Source organism: Nomascus leucogenys, chromosome 6 (genome assembly GCF_006542625.1).
Source record: "Nomascus leucogenys isolate Asia chromosome 6, Asia_NLE_v1, whole genome shotgun sequence".
Taxonomy (NCBI): Eukaryota; Metazoa; Chordata; class Mammalia; order Primates; family Hylobatidae; genus Nomascus; species Nomascus leucogenys.
Window position 1 is genome coordinate 119,109,243 of NC_044386.1, and position 25,039 is coordinate 119,134,281.

Here is a 25,039-nt window from a genome sequence, read left to right on the forward strand (position 1 = left end):
CCTTCCTGTAGCTGCCTGCTCCAGGCAGCCTGCCCTGTTTGGAACTCACATCATCCTCTGATTGGCGGGATCCCCTGAATGTAGTGTGGACTCCTCGAGAGCACGGCCCTGGTGCCCATCCTTCTCCCGCTCATCTCAGGCCCCAGAGCCAGGCTGAACCCCAGCTTTGAGCATTATTCAGTCAGGTGGAGCTGCCGTGGTAAGATCAAAGAAAACATTCCCACTCAGAGGCCAAGAAGTCTTTACCCTAAGATCCTTTTAAAATGAAAAAGCTTTTCCAGCTTGAAAAGAATGTGTACACAGGATGATAAGAGCAGGTGTGCTCCAGGCACTGGTCTGAGGGCTTTATGTGTGTTGTTTCTTATATTAACCCTGTGGCAACCCATGACCGTCCCCACTGTGTGGGTGGACACCACCCCGAGGCCATGGATGTCCACTGTCAGCTCCAAGTCACACAGCTGGTGAGCATGGGGCTGGGTTTTATTGCAGGTGGCCTGGTGCCTTGATCCTTGGTCTTAAATATCAGTGATACAACCTTGTGAACTTTTTTCCTTGATCATGAAAACAAATCATGCTGATCGAAAGACATTTATGACATCCTGAAAGTAATTGTAAAATTTTAAATTAGCAATAATGTCACCACCCAGGAACTGATGCTGCTACTATTTTGCTGTATTCCTTTCTAGATTTTTCTCTGTGCATGTTTTGGTACCATGTTGCTGGTGGCTGCCAAATATTCCAATATATGGCTTATCATATTTACTTATGTCCTTACTGTAAAGCAAATTCCAATACCAATTAGCCAAACACTTTCTTCATTCATGGCTTCCCATGTGTGTATTTCCTTTTTCTTCAGGACAAGGGTCACCAGATAATTTATTGGCAATTTCACAAGGCTGGCTTCCTTCCTTCTCTCCCTCTCTCCCTCCCTTCCTTCTTCTCTTTCTGTCTCTCTCTCTCTTTTTTTTTTTGACAGGGTCTTGCTGTGTTGCCCAGACTGGAGTGCAGTGGCACCATCATGGCTCACTGCAGCCTTGACTGCCCAGGCTCAAGCAATCCTTGCACCTCAGCCTCCTGAGTAGCTGGGACTACAGGCGTGCGCCATCATGCCCAGCTAGATTTTTTTTTTTTTTTTGTAGAGGTGCGGTTTCACCATGTTGCCCAGGCTGGTCTCGAACTCCTGGGCTCAGGTGATCTTCCTGCCTCGGCCTCCCCAAGTGGTGGGATGACAGGCATGAGCACTTTCTTTCTTTCTTTTAGTACAGCAACTTCAAAATCTATCAGAGTGGTGTTATTTCTTCCTCTATACACAAACAAGTTCTCATCTTTCGAATGTAGTCACTTTGAAGTGAAAATGTCCCCAGGAACTTACCATCTAAAATATCTACTATGACACAGATATTCATGCACAGGGAAGGCTGTAGCACCTGCAAAGAGGCTACATAAAATCAAGAAATCATTTCTAATATAAACAGTAATTGCATTTCCTCTGGTAGGTGAAATGGCTCCAGCAACAGGAAGTGAAACGAAGGGTGAAGAGACAGGTGCGAAGTGACCCGCAGGCCCTTTACTTCAACGACCCCATTTGGTCCAACATGTGGTACCTGGTGAGTAGGACAGGACCTCTCTCTGCCCCAGGACACTTGCACTGCCAGGTCTCTGAAATGGGTTAATTCCCCTCAATGAAGCTAAATTCAAACAACATCTCCAGACAGACACACTTCACCTTGAGGGTGTAAAACCCTACTTCAAGGCTGCGCAGTACCAGCTTTCTTGTGGATTTGTTCTGAAACTATGTGCACACCCTGGGGTGGGGGCTCTTTGAGAAGGGAAGGGATTTGATGCAGGCTGTATGACTAAATGGCAAAGCCCAGCCCACGGACAGAGCTCCTGCTGGGAGGTGATGCCCTGGGAAAATGATAGATTGCAGGCGCAGAAAAAGCAAAGGAGCCCTCATCATGATTCTCGATCTGAGTGGGAAAGAGGAGCTCTGCTATGTAAGGCAGGGATAGGTGTTCCCTCCTCACTGACTCGCAGGCCTAAACGCCTCCGTGTGGGGTGTGCACCGAGTGTCAATTCTGCATCTGGAATGTCCATGTCGGGGGGACTTTGTGTCTTTTGTGCTTACAGCATTGTGGCGACAAGAACAGTCGCTGCCGGTCGGAAATGAATGTCCAGGCAGCGTGGAAGAGAGGCTACACCGGAAAAAACGTGGTGGTCACCATCCTCGATGATGGCATAGAGAGAAATCACCCTGACCTGGCCCCAAATTATGTAAGTCAGTCCTTGGAACTGACATGCAAATATATTCAGCTGTGCTAGTCATTAAGTAAATGCAAGTGTAAAAACAGTAAGGTCCCATTCTCCCCCAACCCCTATTGAGTTAGGCGGTAAAGAAAACTGTGCTGGAGTGAATTAGGAAAACGAATATTCTGCTGCTCGCTACTGTCAGGGGCAAGGGTTTTGCAGAGGGATTCATCCACCTGCTTGCACAATCACATACGCTTTTAGGAATGGAGCCTACTAAGAAATGCATAGAGGGGGAACATCATCATACAGATCGTCGCAACACGAACACGACAGGGTGACAGTGTGAAAACACGGGCTCTAGGCCCAGAGTTACCTGGGTTCCCATCCTGGGTCTGCAAATGATGAGCTCTGAGATCTTGAGTAAGTTACTTAACTTCTCTGTGCCTCAGTGTCACCATCTGTAAAATGGGTTCATAAGAGAACTACTCTCTCATGGAGTTATTGTAAGGACTAAATTAGTTAAATGTAAGGAAGCAAGCTTGGCGTATAGTAAATATGATAGATGCATGAAATACTCTAAGGGACCTGGGCGCCTACCAGTGATTAAGTAAACCATATTGTATCCATCTGACAGACCATTATGCAGCCCTTAGAAATGAATTTTGCTGACGACGTCAACAACACTGGAAAGCTTTTATCAGATATTTTAAAAGGAGGATGTAAAATTATGTGAATACTGCTGTTACAGTCATATAAACAAAAGCATACCTACTGAAATATAAAATGAAGGAAATCCTGACACACGTGGAAACATGGATAAACCTTGGACGTTATGTGAAGTGAAATAAGCCAGTCACAAAAGGACAAATACTGCACGATTCCACTTACAGAGTGACTCAGAGTAGCTAAAATCTTACACAAAAAGGTGGAGTGGGGGTTGCCAGGGCCTGGGAGAGAGGAATGGGGAGTTAGTGTTTAGTGGGTATGGGGTTTTGCAGGTTGAAAAGAGTTCTGGAGATGGGTAGCAGCGATGGTTAATGCCACTGAACCAGACACTCGAGAATGGTTGAGGTGGTATATTTCCTATCACGTATATTTTACCACAATAAAAATGTATATGAGATTATAGCTATAGTAAGAAAGGAACCCCGCATGTGGTTTCTCTATTTGCCAATGGAACATCCATTTAAAACAGAGCTGTCATATGCCACGCCATTTCTCCTCACTCACCAAGATTCCATTTCTTAGGATTCCTACGCCAGCTATGATGTGAACGGCAATGATTATGACCCATCTCCACGATACGATGCCAGCAATGAAAATAAGTACGTCACCTCGCCTCGTCTCTCCGGCTTCTCTTCCCCTCCCTGCAGCGTCGCTATTGAGTGTGTGTGCGAGGGAGCTGGCGAGGCGGTGGCTGCCGGCATGTCTTCCCTGCCTGGGCACGAGGCAGGCTTATCCAGGAGTCACAGGCCATGCCAGGCACAGCCCTTCAGGCATGGCCAGCTTCTGTGTTAGCCTGTTCCTCTGGGGTGTCACCACTGCCGGGCAGCTAGAAATGGGTGTTTGACAGACAGACATTCCTGTTTCCAACTTTCTTGAAATATTTTAAAAGAGAAACCCGTAAGTCCGACAGTCTCCATGACCTGCTGTGTGAAGACAGCAGTTTGCTCTATTTGAGCACAGAGGTCACATACCTGAGCATTTGTGACTCTGTGACCTTAGGAGTGAGGTGGAAGGGGCATGAGTAACGCTGGACGGACCCAGGTTCAGATCCAGCTCTCCCACTTACTGGCTGCATGCGTGCTGGGTGAGCTGGTTGAAACTTCATGTCTTAGTGTCTTAGAGGCTCATCCAGGCCAGCGATGTCCCCTACCTCACAGGGTCACAGGAGGGGTCAGTGAGATGATGCGTGAGGAATGCACCCAGCAGATTCTCCCAAAATGGTGGGCGTTTTTGTGTCACTGTCATTTTGCAAGTGGAGGCAGTGGGGTCCGGAGAACCCAGGTGACTTTGCAGTGTAAATGGCAGCCCTGGGGTCAGTGCTGGGAGTTCATTTGCTGTCCCTTTCCTTTCTCCGTCAGCATGCCCCATACCCTGAGCTCTTATCATTCCTCTAAAAATATTTAGAGGGAAATAATAAAAGCTTTTTCTTCCTCCCCACTGTTGACAAGATTCTTGCTGAGAGGCATCCCCCGATTACAGTCTTTTAGTTTGTGGTTGCTTTGATTCTGAGATTCACACACGGGTGCACAGGCAGTGCTGTGCAGGAAGCCTCGGCCACTGGAGTCGCACACAGCAGGCTGCAGAGCTCCCGGGAGCCTGCAGCAGCCCAGTCTCATGCACGTCCCAAGGTGCCCTTCCTGCTGCCAGTGAGGACGCCTGGGGCAAAGGAGGAATGATCCACATACCACGCAGTGACCCTTGAAGGGTAGGGTTCAATCCCATCCTGAGCCATCCATCGAGCTCTGTGACCCCGGGCACAGCCCTGGCCTCGAAGCTGTGTGGCTTCCGGGGAAGGACAGATGACTCCCTTCCGAAGGGCTGCTGCCTGAGGCGATTTTTAAAGGCAGCTTTAAATTTGAATCAATGACTCCCATCCTCTGTGGACTCTTCTCAAAGATGTGCTATTTCAAGTTGCTCCTGTTTTGGCCCCCGCTGGAGGAATTGACCCGACATGGCACATCAGAGAATGGGGTCATTACTGAGGAAAACGCAATTTGTTTTTCTGGTCATTGCTTCATAGTCCCCCAGCTGCTGAGTGTTTAATTTAGAACGTTCTTCCTCAGCTCCAGCTTAAATGGCCTTAGAAGCACAGGAAGGGCTGCCCTAGGGTGAGCATGGTGTTGCAGGTGCATAGGGGAGGAGGCAGGTGACATCAGCAGCAGACGGTTCCTTCTTTCATCCTGCCAGGCAGCAGGTGTCCATGCTGCAAGCCACAGGAGACACGAGGCCGAGGTGGCGCAGCACCCACCCTACACAGCAGTGGCCACGTGCCAACTACACGTGTTGGGAGGAGGAAGGTATAGGGCCACGGGCACTGGGGCAGGCACCTGCCTCCCACGTGGGGGTCACGGGAGGCATCCTGGAAGAGGTGACCATGCACGAGCACTTGCCACATTCGGGATGCCAGGAAGGGCTCTACCCGGGCTGACCTGGTGCCTCCTCCCAGAGTGGCGTCGGTGATGGGAGGGGATGTGGGAAAGGGGCTTTGATGACATCTCTGGGCTTCGGACAACTGACTCTCTTGTTGCAGTGAACTGAGCCATGTGCTGAAGTCACTGAAACTTGCTGGGCCGCGTCCTCACTTGGTTTTTTCCTTTGTTTCAGACACGGTACTCGCTGTGCGGGAGAAGTTGCTGCTTCAGCAAACAACTCCTACTGCATTGTGGGCATAGCGTACAATGCCAAGATAGGAGGTAAGGCCGGGCGCGGCAGCCTGCGAGCCGAGGGGCCTGGGGCAGGGGCAGCTGGGAGCTCCCTGTCTGCTGGTCTCAGCAGCCTCCTGTTTTTTGGCTTTGGCCATGTCAGCAGACCCCTGGGCCAGACACAGCAGTGCCATCTGTATCATGGCCCAGGCAGCTGACCCACAGGGATCGGGGCCTCAAAACAGAGGAACTGCTTACTGTTTTGCCTGAAAAGCCATTGCAGTTCCCATCAGAAAGGTACCCTCTCTCCTCTGGTCCTGCTGGCCTGGCTGCTGACTCCTGGAAGGCTGCGTTGATTCCCCACTGCCCATAGCCTTCAGTGGTTCCCTGTCACTTCCCAGACAGAGTCACGGCTTTTACCTGGGACCAGAGCCTTCCCTGGGTTCCAACTGCCACTCATGCCTGCTGGCCCACTTCTCCTGCCCCTGCTCTGGCCTTAGAGGACATTTGTCATAGTGTCCCTTAGACACATCTGCTCTTCCCGATTGATGCCTGGGCTTGAACCATTCCCATCCCCGCCTCCCCCCGTCTTTCCACTTGGCTCTGTCCACCTGTGCCTTATGGCAGCTCATGCCTGCTCTGTTCTGTGAAGTGCTCCCTGGATCCAGCTGTCCCCCGTCTCATTCACCAGGGAGTCAGCTCTTCTTGGTCCCCTCACGGAGCAGCAGCCCCTGACCCTGCGTGCATCTGGCCTTGCCATTTAGCTTCTCACGCTGTTCAATCAAGCTGCTCTTGCTAGGATGAGGCTTTGATGTAAAGTGTTGAATGTCTTTCTCTTCTCCACGGGAGCCCGGCAGTGTGACAGCTCAGTCACCAAGTGCTCTGAAGGCCCCTCTAGGTGCATGTCACTGACCCGGGAACTGAGCAAGTGGGGGCAGCAGAGAGGAGTGCCAGGGAGCCTCAGGGACTGCAGCCTCACCAGGAGGCCTGTCTGCCTCTCAGTTCGAAGGTGCTCCCTGCCCACTCAGGTGGCTGCAGTGGGAAGACACCTTCCCGGGCCCTGCCGTCCTGCCGCCGAGCCTTGGTGAGGGTGGCTGCAGCCGCTTTGGCTCCACTTAGGAGCAGTACCAGGCAGGGAGGTTGGGCCAGGGTTCCCTGGAGCAGCAGTCCTTGGGGGAATTTCTTGTGTTTCAAAAAGGATCCTTAGCTTTTACTTAATTAGGGCTCTGCCTGTCTTTTCCCATGGAAATCTTGAAAGTGGCTTGGATTTTCATTTTATAGCAGAATTAACCCCCAAGGGCGCATTCTGCAGAACAAATCAGGAGACTCTGTCAACTGGCCTTGCTCCTGTGTGGATAGTTCCTTCAAACTGAGATATATAAGTTCTCCCTGGAGCCTCTGATGATGGGTGCAGAGCCCTGAGACGTCTCTCCAGGATCTGTAGAATCGGGCCAACCTGGGTGCCAATTCCATTCCCACCACTCACTGACTGTGTGTCCTTGGACAACTGACATAACCTCTCTGAGCCAAGGTTTCTTTACCTGTGGGGTGAAATGACCACGAGGCAGCTGCCTCCCCAGTTCTGTTACGAGGATGAAGTCAGATAGCATGTGTGAAACCATCTGCTTGGGCCAAGTCTGCAGGGGATAGCTGAGCTCCTCCTTCCCTCTTGCTGAGACTCTCAGTGGGAGAATAAAAACCATTTGTGTTGCTTTGAGTGAGGGGTGGACCCCCCTTTGGAGTTGCTTGAGCCTTGCTGCCCCAAGTCCCTAGACTTTGAGCATGGCATCCTGTGGGAGCCACCGAAATGCAGAGTCCCCACCCCAGGCCTGCTGAGTCAGGGTCCGCGTTATAACAAGATCGCAGGGGATTTGTCTCCAAGTGACAATGTGAGAAGCGCTGGTTTACAGGACTCCCTGGGGTCACACAGGTAGGTAACACCAACATCATGGATTGTGGGGAGGAGTCAGTGGAAGTAACATGCATAAAGATCCTCCCAGATGAGGTGCACAGTAAATACAGCATTACCGTTAGATAGCTCTACACTCATTGCCAAACTCTTTCCCTGCGTTTCCCGAGTCCTGCAAGCGAAGGTGCTCCCTCCAGATCTGGAAAATGTAGGGATAGAATTTGGCACGTGTTTAAAACAAGAATAATAGCAATGCACTGTGGGTTTATAACGTATGAAGCTATATATATATATATAAACAACAGCAGGAATGGTAGCAGTCATGGTGAATGATGGAAACACTCTATCTTAGATTTACACATTATACAGAAAGTAGTATACTATTAATTCCAGATAGACTGGGATAAGTTAAGATATGCGTTATAGTCTCTTAAGTGACAACTAACAATAAAGACATGAAAAGGAAGAGCTCTATGGTCAGCTCCAGGGACATCCCAGAGAAATTCCCTGTTGTGTGTCAGCACACTCAGAGAGGGAGGCTGTGTTAGGGCACCCCACCCAGAGGTGGGCTTGGAGGGAGAACCAGGAGGAAGGGGGGTGGCTGCCTGTGTGGAGAGGCTAAAGCTGTTTGCAGCAGCTTTGGAGCCAGTGGCTATCACCAGATCCTTGGGTCAAGGCCAGCCTCAACCCCACACCTACCTTCCAGAGAGGTGTGAGCTTCACCTCAGGTCCTCAATCTTTATGTGGCATGCTCACCCCAGCCCCACGCCGCAGGCCTGATTGTCTCCTCAGCACTCTCACGGGTAGTCAAGTCCTGCCATGTCAAGCTCAGCCATACCCTCATGCTCTGCCCTCATGGGGCCTCATGGGGCCTGCTCTGCCACCCCTGGGGCTCCTGTCTGCCCCTTTAACTTCAATAGGTGGTCCCGTGCCATCTTCCTTGTTGGTTCCCTCCAAAGACATGCTGAGCTCCTAGAGGCCCAGAACTGTGACCATCCTCTCTTTCGTCTCTCTGTCAATGGCATATCCAGTATTATACATGCAGCACGTGCTCAACCATATTCAACGCATTAGTTAAAAAATATCCCTGTTATCATGCATATCCTAACTTATCCCAGTCTATCTGGAATTAATAGTGTACTTTCTATATAGTGTGTAAATCTAAGATTGTTTCCATCCACCGTCACTGTCATTGTTTGTGCTGTTGTTTTTATATATTTTACTTCACATGTTATAAACCCACAGTGCATTTCTATTATTCTTGTTTTAAACACTAGTTGACTGCAAACTACTGCAGTCCCAGCTACTCAGGAGGCTGAGGCAGGAGAATGGCGTGAACCCGGGAGGCAGAGCTTGCAGTGAGCCGAGATGATGCCGCTGCACTCCAGCCTGGGGGACAGAGCCAGACTCCGTCTCAAAAAAAAAAAAAAAAGAAATACACTTACCTACATGTGTACCTTTCCACTGACTGGTCTTCCTTACTTTTTCTAGCTTCAGATTTCCATCTTTCCATTTATCTTCAGCCTGTCTCCAGGCTCTTTGGTATTTATTGAGGTTATCTCTCACCTCTTTTGGTATTTGTTGAGGTTCAGGTATTGACCTTCTCACTTTTTGTTTGTCTTTCAACACTTTAAAGATGTTACTCTGTTGTCTTCTGGTATCCGCTGTTTTCGGTGATGAGTCGATCGTTAATTGTCATCCTTATTGTTGTTCCCTTTTAAGAAATGTGATTTGTTCCTATGGCTCCTTTTTTTTTTTTTTTTTTTTTAAGAGATGGGGTCTTGCTCTGTCACCCAGGTTGGAGTGCGGTGGCATAGTCATAGCTCACTGCAGGCTTAAACTCCCGGCCTCAAGTGATCCTCCCACCCTCCCACGTGTCTGGGACTGCAGGTGAACACAACCTTTCCCAGCTAATTAAAAAAGAACACACACCTTTTTCCCTGTAGGATGAGATACTGCTGTGTTGCCCAGGCTGGACTCAAACTCCCGGCCTCAAGTGATCCTTCCACCCTCCCACGTGTCTGGGACTGCAGGTGAACACAACCTTTCCCAGCTAATTAAAAAAGAACACACACCTTTTTCCCTGTAGGATGAGATACTGCTGTGTTGTCCAGGCTGGACTCAAACTCCCGGCCTCAAGTGATCCTTCCACCCTCCCACGTGTCTGGGACTGCAGGTGAACACAACCTTTCCCAGCTAATTAAAAAAGAACACACACCTTTTTCCCTGTAGGATGAGATACTGCTGTGTTGTCCAGGCTGGACTCAAACTCCCAGCCTCAAGTGGTCCTCCCACCTCAGCCTCCCGAAGTGCTGGGATTACAGGCATGAACCACCATGGCCCGTCCCTGTAGCTGCTTTCATAGTGTTATTTTTTAAAATATCTGTGCCTTGCCTGTGGCTCTAACATTCTTTTGTGTAGTTTTCTTGATATTAATTCCATCTTGGGTTTTCTGTGCTTCTTAGTGGGTTATTCTTTTTAAAGAAAATTTGGAAAAAAAATTGTCAATATTTCTTCAAACTTTTTTAAGTTCCATTTTCTTTCTTCTCTCTGTGGGCACAGTTAGGGTTGTTAGATTGCTTAATACGCCTCACAGGTTACGGAGACACTGTTCATTTTTTAGCCCTTTTTTCTCTGCTTCAAATGGGATGATTTTTATTGAACTTCAAGTTAACTAATCCTTCCTTTTGTTGAGTTCAGTCTGGTCTTAAAAAAAAAAATTTCAGGGCTGGGCATAGTGGCTCACGCCTATAATCTCAGCAGTTTGGGTGGCTGAGGTGGGTGGATCACCTGAGGTCAGGAGTTCGAGATCAGCCTGGCCAACATGCGGAAACCCCGTCTCTACTAAAAATACAAAAATCAGCCAGGTGTGGTGGCACATGCCTGTAATCCCAGCTACTCGGGAGGCTGAGGCAGGAGAATTGGCTTAAACCTGGGAGGCGGAGGTTGCAGTGAGCTGAGATCATACCACTGCATTCCAGCCTGGGTGACAGAGCAAGACTCCATCCCCCAAAAAAAGAAAAAAAAATTCAGATATTTACTTTTCTGTCTTATGACTTCCATTTGACTCTTTTTTTTTACTGTTTCCAAATGCCTCCTGTGTCTCCATCTCTTCAGTCATTATATCTGCCTTTTATTCTAGACTCTTTAACATGTTTGTAAGAAATACTTTAAAGTCTTTTGCACTTAATTCCAATAGCTAGGCCATCTTAGGGGTATGTTTATAATGACTGATTTTTCTCTTTACAGTGGGTCATATATTTCTCTTTCTTTGCATATGTCTAGTAATTCTTTATTGTATGGTAGATATTGTTACATTGTAGAGACTCTGGGTTCTGTTGTCTTTGAATATCATTAAGTTTCGTTCTTGGCCAGGCACGGTGGCTCACGCCTGTAATCCCAGCACTTTGGGAGGCTGAGGCGGGTGGATCATGAGGTCAGGAGATCGAGACCATCCTGGCTAACACGGTGAAACCCCGTCTCTACTAAAAATACAAAAAATTAGCCGGGCATGGTGGGGGGCGCCTGTAGTCCCAGCTACTCAGGAGGCTGAGGCAGGAGAATGGCATGAACCCGGGAGGCGGAGCTTGCAGTGAGCCGAGATCGGGCCACTGTACTCCAGCCTGGGCGACAGACCGAGACTCCGTCTCAAAAAAAGAAAAGTTTCTTTCTAGCAGTTGGTTAAATGTGAGCTTGTGGAGACCTGATTATTCTTTTTTTTAATGGTTGCTATCTTTCTGATTTGCCCATAACCTCAGGGAAAATCCATTAGCCCCAGCATATAGTCTTTACTCCTAGACCATGACCCTTTTGGTATTTCAATGGAAAGCCTGAAATGTTTAAACCCAGACCTCTAACTTAGCAAGTTTCAAACTCCAAACGGACTTCCCTGTAGTGGGCAGCAGCTGAAATACCTGCTCAGCTCATCCAGCCTCTCAGCTGCTGTTTTCCTGCTGGACTTCTTAGAGGGTTGCCCATACACTCCAGGGTTCAGCCAAGTGGTTGTGAGGAGTTTATATGTTCTCTTCTGTAGCTCTCTCCTTTCTGAAATTTCTCCTCTCAGTTTCCAGCTGCTCTGACAGTCCCAAACTCTATCCCCTGACTCCTCTGGAGAATAAGATGACACTTTACTGTACTTTAGTATTTGAGTTCTAGCCTCTCTGCACCAAAAGAAATGGAAAGTTCCCTCAAGAGGAAAAGTCCTGTCAACTTGGATCACGCTCAGTATGGTTTGTCAAGAGTTGAATCCCCTGCCTACCTCTGCCTTTTTCTGGTTGTTCTTCAGAGCTCTTAAAAAGTTAATTTTTTCTAGGTAAATATTTTTTCAGAGTTTATAATTATTATCTTTAATAAGAAGAGTTAGTCTGATATAAGCAACTCTGTCATTGTTGAACTTAAAACCTGTGGTTTATAGTTCTTTATCAATTAGATTGTGTATTAGTTATCTATTGCTGAGAGGCAGTCATTCTAAAAATGTAGCTGCTTAAAACAACAGGCAGTTGTTTTCCAGCACAGATAGTGGCTTTGCTGAATGTTTCTGGTTCAGGGTCACTCACGAAGTTCCAGTCAAGCTGTTGGCTGTGACTGTAGTCTGAAGACTTGACTGAGTCTGGAGGGTTCACTTCCAAGATGGGTTACTTACGGGGCTGTTGGCTGGAGTCCCCGGTTCCTCACCGTGTGCTCCTTGCCAGAGGGTTGCTTGAGTGTCCCCATAACATGGTAGCCAACTTTCCTCATAACAAGTGATTCAAGAGAAAAAGCAAAACCAAACCAGCAATGTCTTTTATGACCTCGTCTCAGAAGTCACGCTTCATCTCTTCAGCCATACCCTGTGCATTAGAAATGGATCACTAAGTTTAACATACACCCAAGGGGAGAGAAATTTGGTCACACCTTTTGAATAGAAAGGTGTCAAAAAACCTGTGGACATAGTTTAACCAGTTTTCTTTATAAAACTGCACATTCCTGATAAATGTTGTCACATAAAAATAAATCAAATGAAAGAAACAGAGGAAGTGTCCAAATTATATCTTAAGAAATAGCCAGGCATGGTGGCTCATGCCTGTAATCCCAGCACTTTGAGAGGCGGAGGTGGGCAGATCACCTGAGATCAGGAGTTCCAGACCAGCCTGCTATCATGGTGAAACCCTGTCTCTACTAAAAATACAAAAATTAGCTGGGTGTGGTGGTGGGGACCTGTAGTCCCAGCTACTTGGGAGGCTGAGGCAGGAGAATTGCTTGAACCTGTAAGGTGGAGGTCTCAGTGAGCCAAGATCGTGCCACTGCACTCCAGCCTGGGCAACAGAGCGAGACTCCATCTCAAAAATAAAAAAGAAACAAAACTCCTTCAACCCCCAGTTTCCCCTAGGTGTGTTGCCTTCAGGTGCATTAGCACCTACCCTGGGGAGAAATTTTACACCCTCAGGAATCCACAGAGGAAATGTGCCACCTTCATTGTCTCCAGAGAGGAGAGTGGGGTACCCCTGTGCGTTCACTGGTCCCTGATGTCTTTCATTTTAGAGATGCTGTAATTTTACATTAAGTTGTCAAGCTGTACATTGATGATTTGTGCCCCCTTTTCATGTATAATTTTTTAATGAAAATCTGTTTAAAGTTTTTATGGGCTGGGCACAGTGGTTCACACTTGTAATCCCAGCACTTTGGGGGTCGAGGCAGGAAGACCTTTTGAGCCCAGAAATTTGAGACCAACCTGGTCAACATAGTGATACCCTGTCTCTACAAAAAAATTTGAAAAATTTAGCCGGGCATGGTGGCACGTGCTTGTAGTTCCAGCTACTTGGGAGGCTGAGGTGCGAGGACCACGTAAGCCTAGGAGGTCGAGGCCACAGTGAGCCATGATTGCATCATTGTACTCCAGCTGGGTGACAGAGTGAGACCCTGTCTCAAAAAAACAAAGTTTTTATGATGTCAAATTTGTTCATCTTCCTTCATGACTCTTGAGTTTGGGATCTTGCCCAAGATAGTAAACCTGTTTTGTATTTCCTCTAAAAACTTAGTTTTAGGACAATAGTTGGTTTTAAAACTTTTATGGTTTTCTCTTTTCTGTTTAGCTTTTTTTTTTTTCTTTTTGAGACAGAATCTCACTCTGTGACCCAGGATGGAGTGCAGTAGCATGATCTCAGCTCACTGCAGCCTCCACCTCCCGGGTTCAAGCGATTCTCCTGCCTCAGCCTCCAGAGTACCTGGGATCACAGGTGCCCACCACCATGCCTGGCTAATTTTTTTGTATTTTTTATGTAAAGACGGTGTTTCCCTGTGTTGGCCAGGCTGATCTCGGACTCCTGACCTCAGGTGATCCACCTGCCTCAGCTGCCCAAAGTGTTGGGATTACAGGTGTGAGCCACTACACCCGGCCTGTCTGTTTAGCTTTTTGATCCATACGGAATTTATTTCTGTGAGTAGTGTGAAGGAGAGATCCCCCACATCAATATTTGGTGATTGCCGCATGTGGTCCTCATCACATCCTAGATCCCCATATGGACACTGGGTCCGCCCTGACGTTTCATCAGTTCCTTCATAAGCCCTAACAATACCACACTTTGAATTACTACAGTTTAGGAGAGTTTGGGGGTTTTGTTTTTGTTTTTTTGGTAACTGATAGGGCAAATTTTCTCTTATGGTTCCTTTTCAAAAATTACTTGGCTATATTCTTGCACATTTTCTCTTTCAGATGAACTTGAGAATCTGCTTGTCAAGTTCCATTAAAAAAAAAAAAAGCCCTGTTGGGATTTTGATTGGGATTGCTTGGAAATTATAGATTAACTGGGGGAGAATGACATCTTTACAATATTCCCACCCAGGAGCATGGTATGTTTTTATTTACTCAGGTCTTCTTTTACATCGTTTTTTAAAGTTTTAGACTTTCTCCATATCGATTTTATACATTTCTTATTAGATATATATCTAGGTTTTTAAAAAATTTATATTTCTAATTGGTCGTTATTGAGACAGATATAGGAAAGCTGTTGATTTTTGTATGTTGGGTTTTGTTTCTGGTCACCTTATTGATCTCTATGGGTGCTGTTGTTTTTCCCTTGGATTCTCTTGGCTTTTCTGGAGAGATGTAAATAATAGCTATCTGTAAATATAATGGTGGTTTTATCTCTTTAATATTAATAACTTTCATTTCTTTTTCTTGCCTTATTTGAATATGTAGGAGTTCCTGATGAATATTGAATAGTGGTGGTTTATAGGTTCTGTTTGATTTCTGACTTATACAGGAATATTTCTAATTTTATGCCATTTGTAAATGTCTTCCCTGTAGTTACCCTTTATCAAGTTGAGAAAATTTTATTATATTCCTAGATTTCTAAGAGATTTAATCAGGAAGGGATGTTGAATTTTTAAAGGTATCTATTGAGATTATTATATTGTTTTTTAACTTTATTGTTTAATCTGTGTAATGTAATAAGTTACATTAATAGATTTCCTAAACTGGGTTAGGCACAGTGGCTCACGCCTGTAATCCCAGCACTTTGGGAGGTCAAAGTGGGTGGATCACCTGATGTCGGGAGCTTGAGACCGGCCTGGCCAAAATGTTGAAACCCTATTTCTACTAAAAATACAAAAATTAGCCAGGCATGGTGGCAGGTACCTGTAATCCCAGCTACTCGGGAGGCTGAGGCAGGAGAATCGCTTGAACCTGCGAGACAAAGGCTGCAGTGAGTCGAGATGGGACCACTGCACTCCAGCCCTGTAAGACTTTGTCTCAAAAAAAAAAAAAAAAAAAAAAAAAAGAAAAAAAATCCCTAAATTGGAAGCTTTTTTTTTCATTTTTGAAATAAGTTCCATTTGACGTATTGTTCTTTTAATACATCTGTTGATATCTTCTGTATGGTTTTACATCTTTATTTATAAAATGGATAGAATCACAGTTTCTGTGTTTTGTGATCTTTCTCTCTAGCTTGTTTATCAGAGTTATGCCAGTCTCATAGAATGAGTTAGGAAACTTTCTTTTACTGTGCTCTGAAATAGTTAATATATTGTGGATAGTGCCCGATTTCTGAAGTGTTGGTAGAGCTGATTAACTAATCTGATTGGATACGGTGACTTTCAAAAGGACTAGATCTATTCAGGTTTTCTGTTTCTTCTTGAGGAGATTTTTGTAATTAAATCTTCCTAGAAAATCATCAATTTTTCAAGATTTTCAAATATATGCCATAAATTTAATACTGTATTCTCATAATTTAAAAATATATCCTCCATGTTTATAGTTATAATTGTTTCTAATCTTATTTGTGACATCTCCTCTTTTCTCCCTTGATTGATGAAAAATTTCTATTTTTAATAAAATAGGTTTTTTCACCTGTCATACAATATACCCATGTGATAAATTTGCACATATACCCCCTGAATCTAAAGTAAAAGTTAAAATTATAAAAAATAGTGTAAGTAAAAATAAAAAGAAAACAGGCTTTTGCAGAGAACTAGGTTTTTTTTTAATTGAGTTCCTTTATTTTCTGCGTCATAAATTTCTGCTTTTCCTTATTTATTAATTCCTTCAGCTTTTAAATTTGTTGTTGCTGTGTTCTAATTCCTTGAATGGAATGTGTATTTAGTTCTTTATTTTCAGGATTTTATGTGTTCTAATAAATAAATAAATAATCATACATTCTCCTTTCATCACCTGTTAATAGTTTAATTATATGGTGCTTTTATTGCTATATATTTCTGAATAATTGTACGTTTCAGGTTGGATTTTTCTCTTTAACCCAGGAGTTATTTAGAAGAGATTTATAAAATTTTTCAACTGCATAGATTTTCTGATGCTCCTCTTGTTGTTAATTTTTAACTTTATTACATTGGGTTCACAGAATGTTCTGTATAATTTCTGCCTTTTGGAATTTATGGAGAATATCTTTGTGTCCTAATACACATTCAGTTTTTGTAAATATGCCAGTGGGTGTTTGCATTAGTCCGTTTTCACACTGCTGATAAAGACATACCCAAGACTGGGAACAAAAAGAGATTTAATTGAACTTATAGTTCCACGTGGCTGGGGAGGCCTCAGAATCATGGTGGGAGGTGAAAGGCACTTCTTAACATGGTGGTGACAAGAGAAAAATGAGGAGGAAGCAAAAGCAGAAACCCCTGATAAACCCGTCAGATCTCATGAGACTTATTCACTATCACAAGAATAGCATGGGATATAATATAATATAGTAGCTTTACCAGGCACATGGTACAAGCTGCCAAGGGATCTACCATTCTGGGGTCTGGAGGACGGTGGCCCTCTTCTCACAGCTCCACTAGGCAGTACCCCAGTAGGGACTCTCTGTGGGGGTTCTGACCCCACAATGCCCTTCTGCACTGCCCTAGCAGAGGTTCTTCATGAGGGCCCCACCCCTGCAGCAAACTTATGCCTGGGCATCCAGGTGTTTCCCTACAGCTTCTGAAATCTAGGAGGAGGTCCTCAAACCTCAGTTCTTGATTTCTGTGCACCTACAGGCTCAACACACAAGTGGAAGTTGCCAAAGCTTGGGGCTCCCACCCTCTGAAGCCGCAGCCCAAGCTGTACGTTGGCTCCTTTCAGCCACGACTGGCGTGGCTAGGACACAGCACACCAAGTCCTCAGGCTGCATATAGTACAGGGACCCTGGGCCTGGCCCATGAAACCACTTTTTCCTCCTGGGCCTCTGGGCCTCATGGGAGGGGCTGCTGTGAAGGTCTCTGACATGGCCTGGAGACATTTTCCAATGGTCTTGGGGATTCATGTTAGGTTCCTTGTTACTTATGCAGATTTCTGCAGCTGGCTTGAATTTCTCCTCAGAAAATGGGTTTCTTTTCTACTGCATCATCAGGCTGCAACTTTTCTGAATTTTTATGCTCTGCTTCCCTTTTAAAACAGAATGCCTTTAACAGCACCCAAGTCACCTTTTAAATGCTTTGCTACTTAGAAATTTCTTCTGCCAGATACTCTAAATCATCTTTCTCAAGTTCAAAGTTCCCACAGATCTCTGGGGCAGGGGCAAAATGCTGCCAGTTTCTTTGCTAAAACATAACAAGAGTCACCTTTGCTCCAGTTCCCAATGAGTTCCTCATCTCCATCTGAGACCACCTGACCATGGACCTTATTGTTCATATCACTATCAGCATTTTTGTCAAAGCCATTCAACAAATCTCTGGGAGGTTCCAAACTTTCCCATATTTTCCTGTCTTCTGAGCCCTCCAAACTGTTCCAGCCTCTGCCTGTTACCCAGTTCCAAAGTTGCTTCCACATTTTTGGGTATCTTTTCAGCAATGCCCCACTCTATGGGTACCAATTTACTGCATTAGTCCATTTACATGCTGCTTATAAAGACATTCCTAAGACTAGGAAGAAAAAGAGATTTAATTGGACTTACAGTTCCACATGGCTGGGAAGGCCTCAGAATCATGGTGGGAGGAGAAAGGCACTTCTTATATGGTGGTGGCAAGAGAAAAATGAGGAGGAAGCAAAAGCAGAAACCCGTGATAAACCCGTCAGATCTCATGAGATTTATTCACTATCACGAAAATAGCACAGGAAAGACTGGCACCCATGATTCAATTACCTCCCCCTGAGTCCCTCCCACAACATGTGGGAATTCTGGGAGATTCAATTCTAGTCGAGATTTGGGTGGGGACACAGCCAAACCATATCAGTGTTTGAAGAGTATTTTTATTCTATGCTCACTGAGTAAAAAAATCTGTATCAGATTAGGGATTGCAACTGGTAGCCCATAAGCTGCCTTTGGCCTGCAGACGTGTTTTGTTTGACTCACACAAGTGTATTTTTGAAAACTTGAGCAAACATTTACAAATCACAGTATTTTATGTAAAAATATGGATTTGGGGCTTTCTACGAAAGCTTAGAAGCTCTGGCTGTGCTGGGCCCTCATTCCTTAATGGCAACAGTCGGCTACGGTTGCCCCTAACTCAAAGGGCAGTCTACCCGTCCCCAGGTGGCCTTCACAGACCTGGCTGCTTCAGCCATTTACCCTGCTGCCTGATACCTTTAGGCATCAGCCTCTATCACCTGTGTGTTCCATCAAGTTCACTCAGTGTTCTGGAGTCTTTCTTACTTTTTGTCTACCTGATCTATTTCTGAGAAGGGATGCTGGTTTCCATGAAGATTCTGGGTGTGTCAGTTGCTTTCTGTTTTTGCTGTACACATTTTATAGCTATTTACAAGGTACATTACAAGGTATAATGAATCTTCATCAATATAAAATCCTCTCTGTCTCATTTTTGCCCTTTAATTGTACTTTGGCTGATATAACACCTGTACTTTGATTGATAAAAGTAGCACACTTGCTAAATTATTTTATCATCCTTTTTCTCATATATTCTTTATTTCTAATGTTGGTTTTATAAGCAGCATGTATCTGGATTTATATTTTTAACACAATCGAAGAGTCTCTTTAAAGAAGGACTTTGTTATATTCATACATGTGCTGATTTCAGATATCTTTGGATTTATTTCTATTATTGTATTTTGTTTTTATCTATCCATCCATCCATCCATCCATCCATCTGTCCATCCATCCATCTGCCAATCCGTCCTTACCTTCCTTTTGCTGGTTAGATGTAGTTTCTTCTCTTTTCTTTCATTGTAATGGGTTGAAATTTTTACATTCTAAATCTGTTTTTCTGTTACTCTTTAAACATAGTTATAGGAATTTATGTTTCTCTACAGTGTTTAGCACTAATCAATACTTAATTCTTTCGCCTGAGCAACACAAACTTACCATAGCTCCACTCCTCTGCCATCTTCTCCCTGTCATCACCTCCTTGAATTGGGATCATTCAAAAATTTAACTCCATATTATTTTTAACACCTTTACATTATGCATCAACAATTATGTGAGCTTAAGTATAAAGTCTAACTAATTTCTTTGGTCACCATTGTTTCTTTTTTCTTACATCTTTTTGTTATGTGAATTTTTTACTTTACTAGATTTTCTCATCTATTAAATTATTCATTCTCTTAGAAGATATTTTGAGCACTTGCTATATGTGTGAATGGTTATATAGATAGTAAATTTTCTGAGTCCTTGAAGTCTAAAAATGTCATTATTTTCTCCCTACAAATTTGGCTAGGTTTTGACTCTAAGTTCAAGATAATTTTCACTCATAATTTAAAAAATATTACCCCATGGTCCTTGGTATTCAGTGTTGCTGATAAGGGGCATCTGTTTGTCTCAGGTAAATTTTTTTGCTCTGAAGTCTATCTGATACTAATATAGCTACTTCTACTTTCCTTTGATTAACGGTTGTACGGTATATATTTTTCCATCCTTTTACTTTCAACTTGCCTATATTGTTATATTTGAACCGAGTCTCCTGTAGATAGCATATATTTGGGCCATGTTTTTATTTATTTATTTTTCTTTTATAAAAAATTTTATTAATTTAAAGAGTACAATATAGTAGAAATTGCCTCTTTTTTCTTTTATTGATAAACAACATTTTACATATTTATGAGGTACATGTGAATGTTTTCTACATGCATAGAATGTAGAATGATCAAGTCAAGGTGTTTGGGGTATCTGTTCATGTCTATGTGTTGGGAACATTCCAAGTCCTCTCTTCTACATTGAAATATTTAATATATTGTTGCTAACTATAGCCCCCCGGTCTGCTGTCAAACGTGGGACGTGTTTTTAGATTCACTTGCCAATCTCTTTTCATTACTATATTTAGATAGTTAATATTTAATGTAATTATTGATGCATTAGGGGTTAAGTCTGCCATTTTAACTTCTCTATTCTTTTTTCTCTGTATTTAGTTTCTCTGTTTTTTTTTCCTGCCTTCCTGTGGGTTACTTGAACACATTTTAAAATTTCACTTGGTTTATAATGTTTTTGAGTGTGTCTTCTTGTATAGCTTTTTTAGTGGCTTCCCTTGGTATTACATTGTGCACATGTAACTTATCACAATCAATTTTATGGGTGTTGTCACTTTACCAGCATGAGTGAGGTAAATCTTACCTTCCTTTATATCCCATTATTCTCTCCCATTTGTATTTGTAATATACATACATCTTAAACATACATTCATTTAGAACCACATCAGACAGTGTTGTAATTTTTGCTTCAACCATCAAATGTAATTTAGAAAACTTGAAAGTAAACTTGGTGAATCTGTAGGTTTATATCTCTTGCCAAATTTGGAGAGCGTTTAGCCATTATTTCTTTGAGAACTTTTCCAGCCCCCACTTCTTTTCTTCCCCCTCCTCCTCCTCCCCCTCTATTATTAGAGACAGGGTCTTGCTGTGTCGCTCAGGCTGGAGTGCAGTGGGGCGATCATAGCTCACTGTAACCTCGAACTCCTGGGCACAAGCAATCCTCCCGCCTTGGCCTCCAGAAGTGCTGAGATTACAGATGTGAGCCACCACGCCTGGCCCTTTTTCCTCTCCTCCTGTCCACTCTAGTGACATCAGGTTTAGATCTTTGTTATAGTCACACAAGTCCCTAATGCTCTGTTCACATTTTTAAGTTTTTTTTCTTTATGTTGTTCAGATTGGGTAATTCTCTCTCTATATTTTTTATTTTCCAGTTCACTCTTTCTTCTGTCCTGTGGGTTCTGTTATTGAGCCCATCCACTGAGCATTTTGATTATTGTATTTTCAGTTCTAATAATTCTACTTGGTTCCTCTTTATATCTTCTATTTCTTTGCTGAGACTTTCAGTTTCTTTATTGAGACTTTCTATTTTTTCATTTGTTTTAGGCATATTTGTAATTGCTCACTTAGGTGTTTTTATCATGGCCTCTTTAAAATCTTTATTAATTTACAACTAATATATCCTTAAAAATTAAAAATAATTCTAAAAGGTAAACCTAAAAAGAGGAAGAAACTGAATAAAATGTTTGTCAGATGGTTCCAGCATCCCCGTTTGCTCCATGTTGGCATCGGTGATTGTCTGTCTTCACGCATTTGAGATCTTCCTGGTTGTTCTTGGAATGACTTGTGATATTCCTTTGAAACCTGTACACTTTCGCATTATGTTGTGAGGCTATACCTGACTTCAGCCTTCTGTTTCAGCTGGCTTCTCTGGCCCTGTTGTTGCAGAGGACAAGGGGTACCATTTCATTATTGCCAGGTGTAGGTGTGTCCAGGGCCCCCGTTCACCCTCCGCTGATACCCAACGGTGGAAGGCTCCTCATCAGTGCTGAGTAGGGGCAGGGGTTCCCAGTCCCTGTGTGCCTCCCATGACCCCACAGTGCAGGTCCCCTCGTTACTGTGAGCAGCAGTGAGGCTCCTGACTCTCCACCAGGCATCCTGACACAAGTCCAGGTGAGGGACACGTTGTTACTGCTGGGTGTGGTTGGAAGACCAGGCTCATGGCGTGGTATCTGCTGGTACCATGCAAGTGGGCCCCTTTTGCGGTTGCTGGAGGTAAAAGCCCTGCTTCCTACCTGCTGTTTCCGTCGACATGCCCCAGCGGGGTCGGGCACCTCATTTCGTCCTCACGTGGGTGGAGGTCTAGACTCACCACTCAGGCTGTGCTGCCACAGGTGGGGGTGGTGCCATGGTTCCTTGCTGTGGCATTTGGCCTACTCACTGTGTGTGGTTTTTTCCATCTGTTCTATTGGCCCTGTCTCCTCGGGTCCCTCTGGTTTTGTTCATGTTGCTTTTTAATTGGGTGCCCCTCTTTCTTGGGGTGGGTTTTCCTCAAACACGGGCTGCTTCTTGGTTGTCCACCCCTGCACGTGCTCACACATCCCCATGTGGCTGTGGGTGGTTGTCTGGTCTGACGGCAGGGGTCTTTCTGTGATGTGGAGTGGAGGGAGCTGTTGCTGGACAGCATTTCTTCTGAGAAGATGCTAGGCGGACTCCCCGCTCCCAGGGCAGCATCCTGGTGCTCTGGCCTCAGGACCGTGTCTCACTGCATCAGCCTCAAGATGACTCTGCTGCTGTCCCCACTCAGCCTGGAGGCTGAGACCTGCCACTCTAGGCCTGTTTGGGATTCCTCCTGTCCTTGCACACCCAGCCTGGCACCTTCCTCAGCTCTGGAATCGTTCCCCACTCAGAAGTCCTCGCACCAGGACACCGCCTCCTGCTGCTACCTGATGCCCTCCGCTTCCCGTCTTTCCTCAGTGCCTCAAGACAGCTTGTCTGTGCTGATCTTGTTTCGCAGGGCTGGTTTGGATTTGTTCGTTTTAAGTTTTATTCCCAGGGACCCAGGCCCCGGGGAGAGGTAGGCTGCGTGCTCAGCCTTCCTCCTGGGTTGGATCTCCTGAGTCTTTTCACTGTGGTGCAGATAGTGACACCTCTCGCCGATTGCTGTTGGTTGCCAAGCACTTGTAGTCATCTTTGCATCCAGTTCTTAGTGTGCCTCTGTGCGTTGGACATGGCCATGGCCGTTTCCTACCGGGGAGACTAACAGAGAGATGAATTGCCACGTCTGGGTTCACACAGCTGCCAAGAGGCAGCGCAGAGGCTTGAGCTCAGGCCTGTTGCTGCCCTGAAGCCTGGATTCCACCTTTGCAATTGTAGCCCTTCTGATGCTGGGACATAGCGGTGACCAGATGAGAACAGCTGCCACCAAGCCCAGGGGCCAGAAACAGAAGCAGAAGGGGAAGGCTTCACAGTGTATAACTGTATTCTTCTTGACTGAATTCTGATTCCTTCCGAGCATATTTTGGCCTCGCCTCTTCTTCCTGGCCTAAAAAGGTATGATAATGGGAACAGCACAGGAGGGAGCCAGAGAGGGCAGCAGGCATTTCCTAGCCCCTCTTCTCATTCATCTTTTCTTTGCTCTCTTGCTCTGTTCACCTTTTTGTCTTTTTAATTTTGGCCTGGCACATAGTTCTCCTTCTCTCTCTCTAATGCTCCTTCCCTCCCAGCCCATCTGCTTCAGGGTGGCATTGGTGGTGGGGGGCACCAGACTTGGCTGCCTCCACTGCCATCAGCTCACCTCCAAGGTGAGTGCAGGCTGAGCTGCATGGCAAGGCAGGAGGCTTGAGGCCAGGAGTTTGAAACCAGCCTCAACAACATAGTGAGACCCTGTGTCTACAAAAAATTTAAAAATTAGCCAGGCATGGTGGCTCCTGCCTGTAATCCCAGCCACTCAGGAGGCTGAGGCAGGAAGATCTCTTAAGCCGAGATGTTTGCAGCTGCAGTGAGCCGTGACTGTGGTGCTGCACTCCAGCCTGGGCAACAGAGCAAGACTCTAACTCAAACAAACAAACGAACAAGTGTGACGCCCAGAATGCAGGCTGAGGATGTGAGCCCCTCCACTGCACCAGGTCCTCCTGGCGTCGTGCCCCATGCGGCATCCTTTCAGAGAAGCTTGCTGGGGAGCCAGGTGTGCCGGCTTGGCCGGAGTGGAACCTGCTGTCTCAGGGAAGCTTGCAATATGCAGGGCAGATGAGTGGAGCCCTCGCCCCTTTAACCTTACCAGGCTTCTACCCTTGGCAGGTTCCTCACATGTGCTGATACTTAACCAGATTCAGACACTTTCCTAAGGCAGGAGGGGTGTCATGAGGGACACTGCATGATGGTACAGTTTCCCTGCATTTTTTTTTTTTAAGATGGAGTCTTGCTGTGTCGCCCAGGCTGGCGTGTAGTGGCACAGTTTTGGCTCACTGCAAGCTCCGCCTCCCGGGTTCACGCCATTCTCCTGCCTCAGCCTCCCGAGTAGCTGGGACTACAGGCGCCCGCCACCACACCCAGCTAATTTTTTGCATTTTTAGTAGAGACAGAGTTTCACTGTGTTAGCCAGGATGGTCTCGATCTCCTGACCTCGTGATCCCAAAGTGCTGGGATTACAGGCGTGAGCCACCACCCGGCTTCCCTGCTTGTGAGAAGCATCGCCAGCCCACAGGACAGCATCCCTGAGGCTGGTCTGGAGTAGGCTGCATCTGGGGCCTGCAGCAAGGGAGCAGGGCAGCTGGAGACCGCGGGGAGCCCTCCCACCTGACAAACAGAAAACCTCCCCTGCTCAGGCCCCCGGACATAGGCGCATCTTTTCAGACCGTGTTTACCCTGTTTCTGGAAAGGAAAAGTAAACAGCAGCGACCAGATTCCTGTTGGCGTTTTTGCTCCATATTTTGATTGGGGAACTGAATCATGTCTTTCCTTTCATGAACACAAAAATGTTAAGTACATAACAGCTAAATTAATCTGTGCCCATAAATTGGTTAATTATGTTAATTCTGAGTCACAGAATTCAGTCTCATTAGTGTTTCCATTAAGCAGTTTAGGCCTGTGAGCATTTTAAGAGAACAGTTTAAGCTGTAGATTAATCTTCAAAGGTTCCCAGTGCATTTTCAACTGCAAGAGGATTTTAAATGCACCGGGGGGCTTGGGATTTGGTGAATGTTAGGAGCTGCTGCTGTCAGGGAGCGGGGGTTCCCCACTTCCTCGTCCCTCACCTCCCCCCAACACATCCAAGGCCCCTGCCTGCTATATCTGAGCATCACCAGGCTAAGCAGGAACCATAGGAAGGAGGAGATGGGCAAGAGCTGGCATAGCCCCTTCTGCCCTGTCTCCCTGGTGGCCATGCCCTCCCCAGGCCGCCCTGCT

The 25,039-nt window shown here is 45.5% G+C and overlaps 1 protein-coding gene across 3 annotated transcripts in view; it reads left to right on the forward strand.

Annotated features, from left to right (window-relative positions):
- Positions 1-25,039, forward strand: part of PCSK6 (proprotein convertase subtilisin/kexin type 6) — a 189,225-nt gene that overhangs the window by 56,782 nt on the left and 107,404 nt on the right. For all 3 annotated transcript variants that reach the window (XM_030815089.1, XM_030815090.1, XM_030815088.1), the window contains exons 3-6: positions 1,497-1,607; positions 2,131-2,274; positions 3,499-3,575; positions 5,581-5,669. In XM_030815089.1, the coding sequence (XP_030670949.1) occupies positions 1,497-1,607; positions 2,131-2,274; positions 3,499-3,575; positions 5,581-5,669 (421 nt within the window). The remainder of the gene's footprint in view (positions 1-1,496; positions 1,608-2,130; positions 2,275-3,498; positions 3,576-5,580; positions 5,670-25,039) is intronic.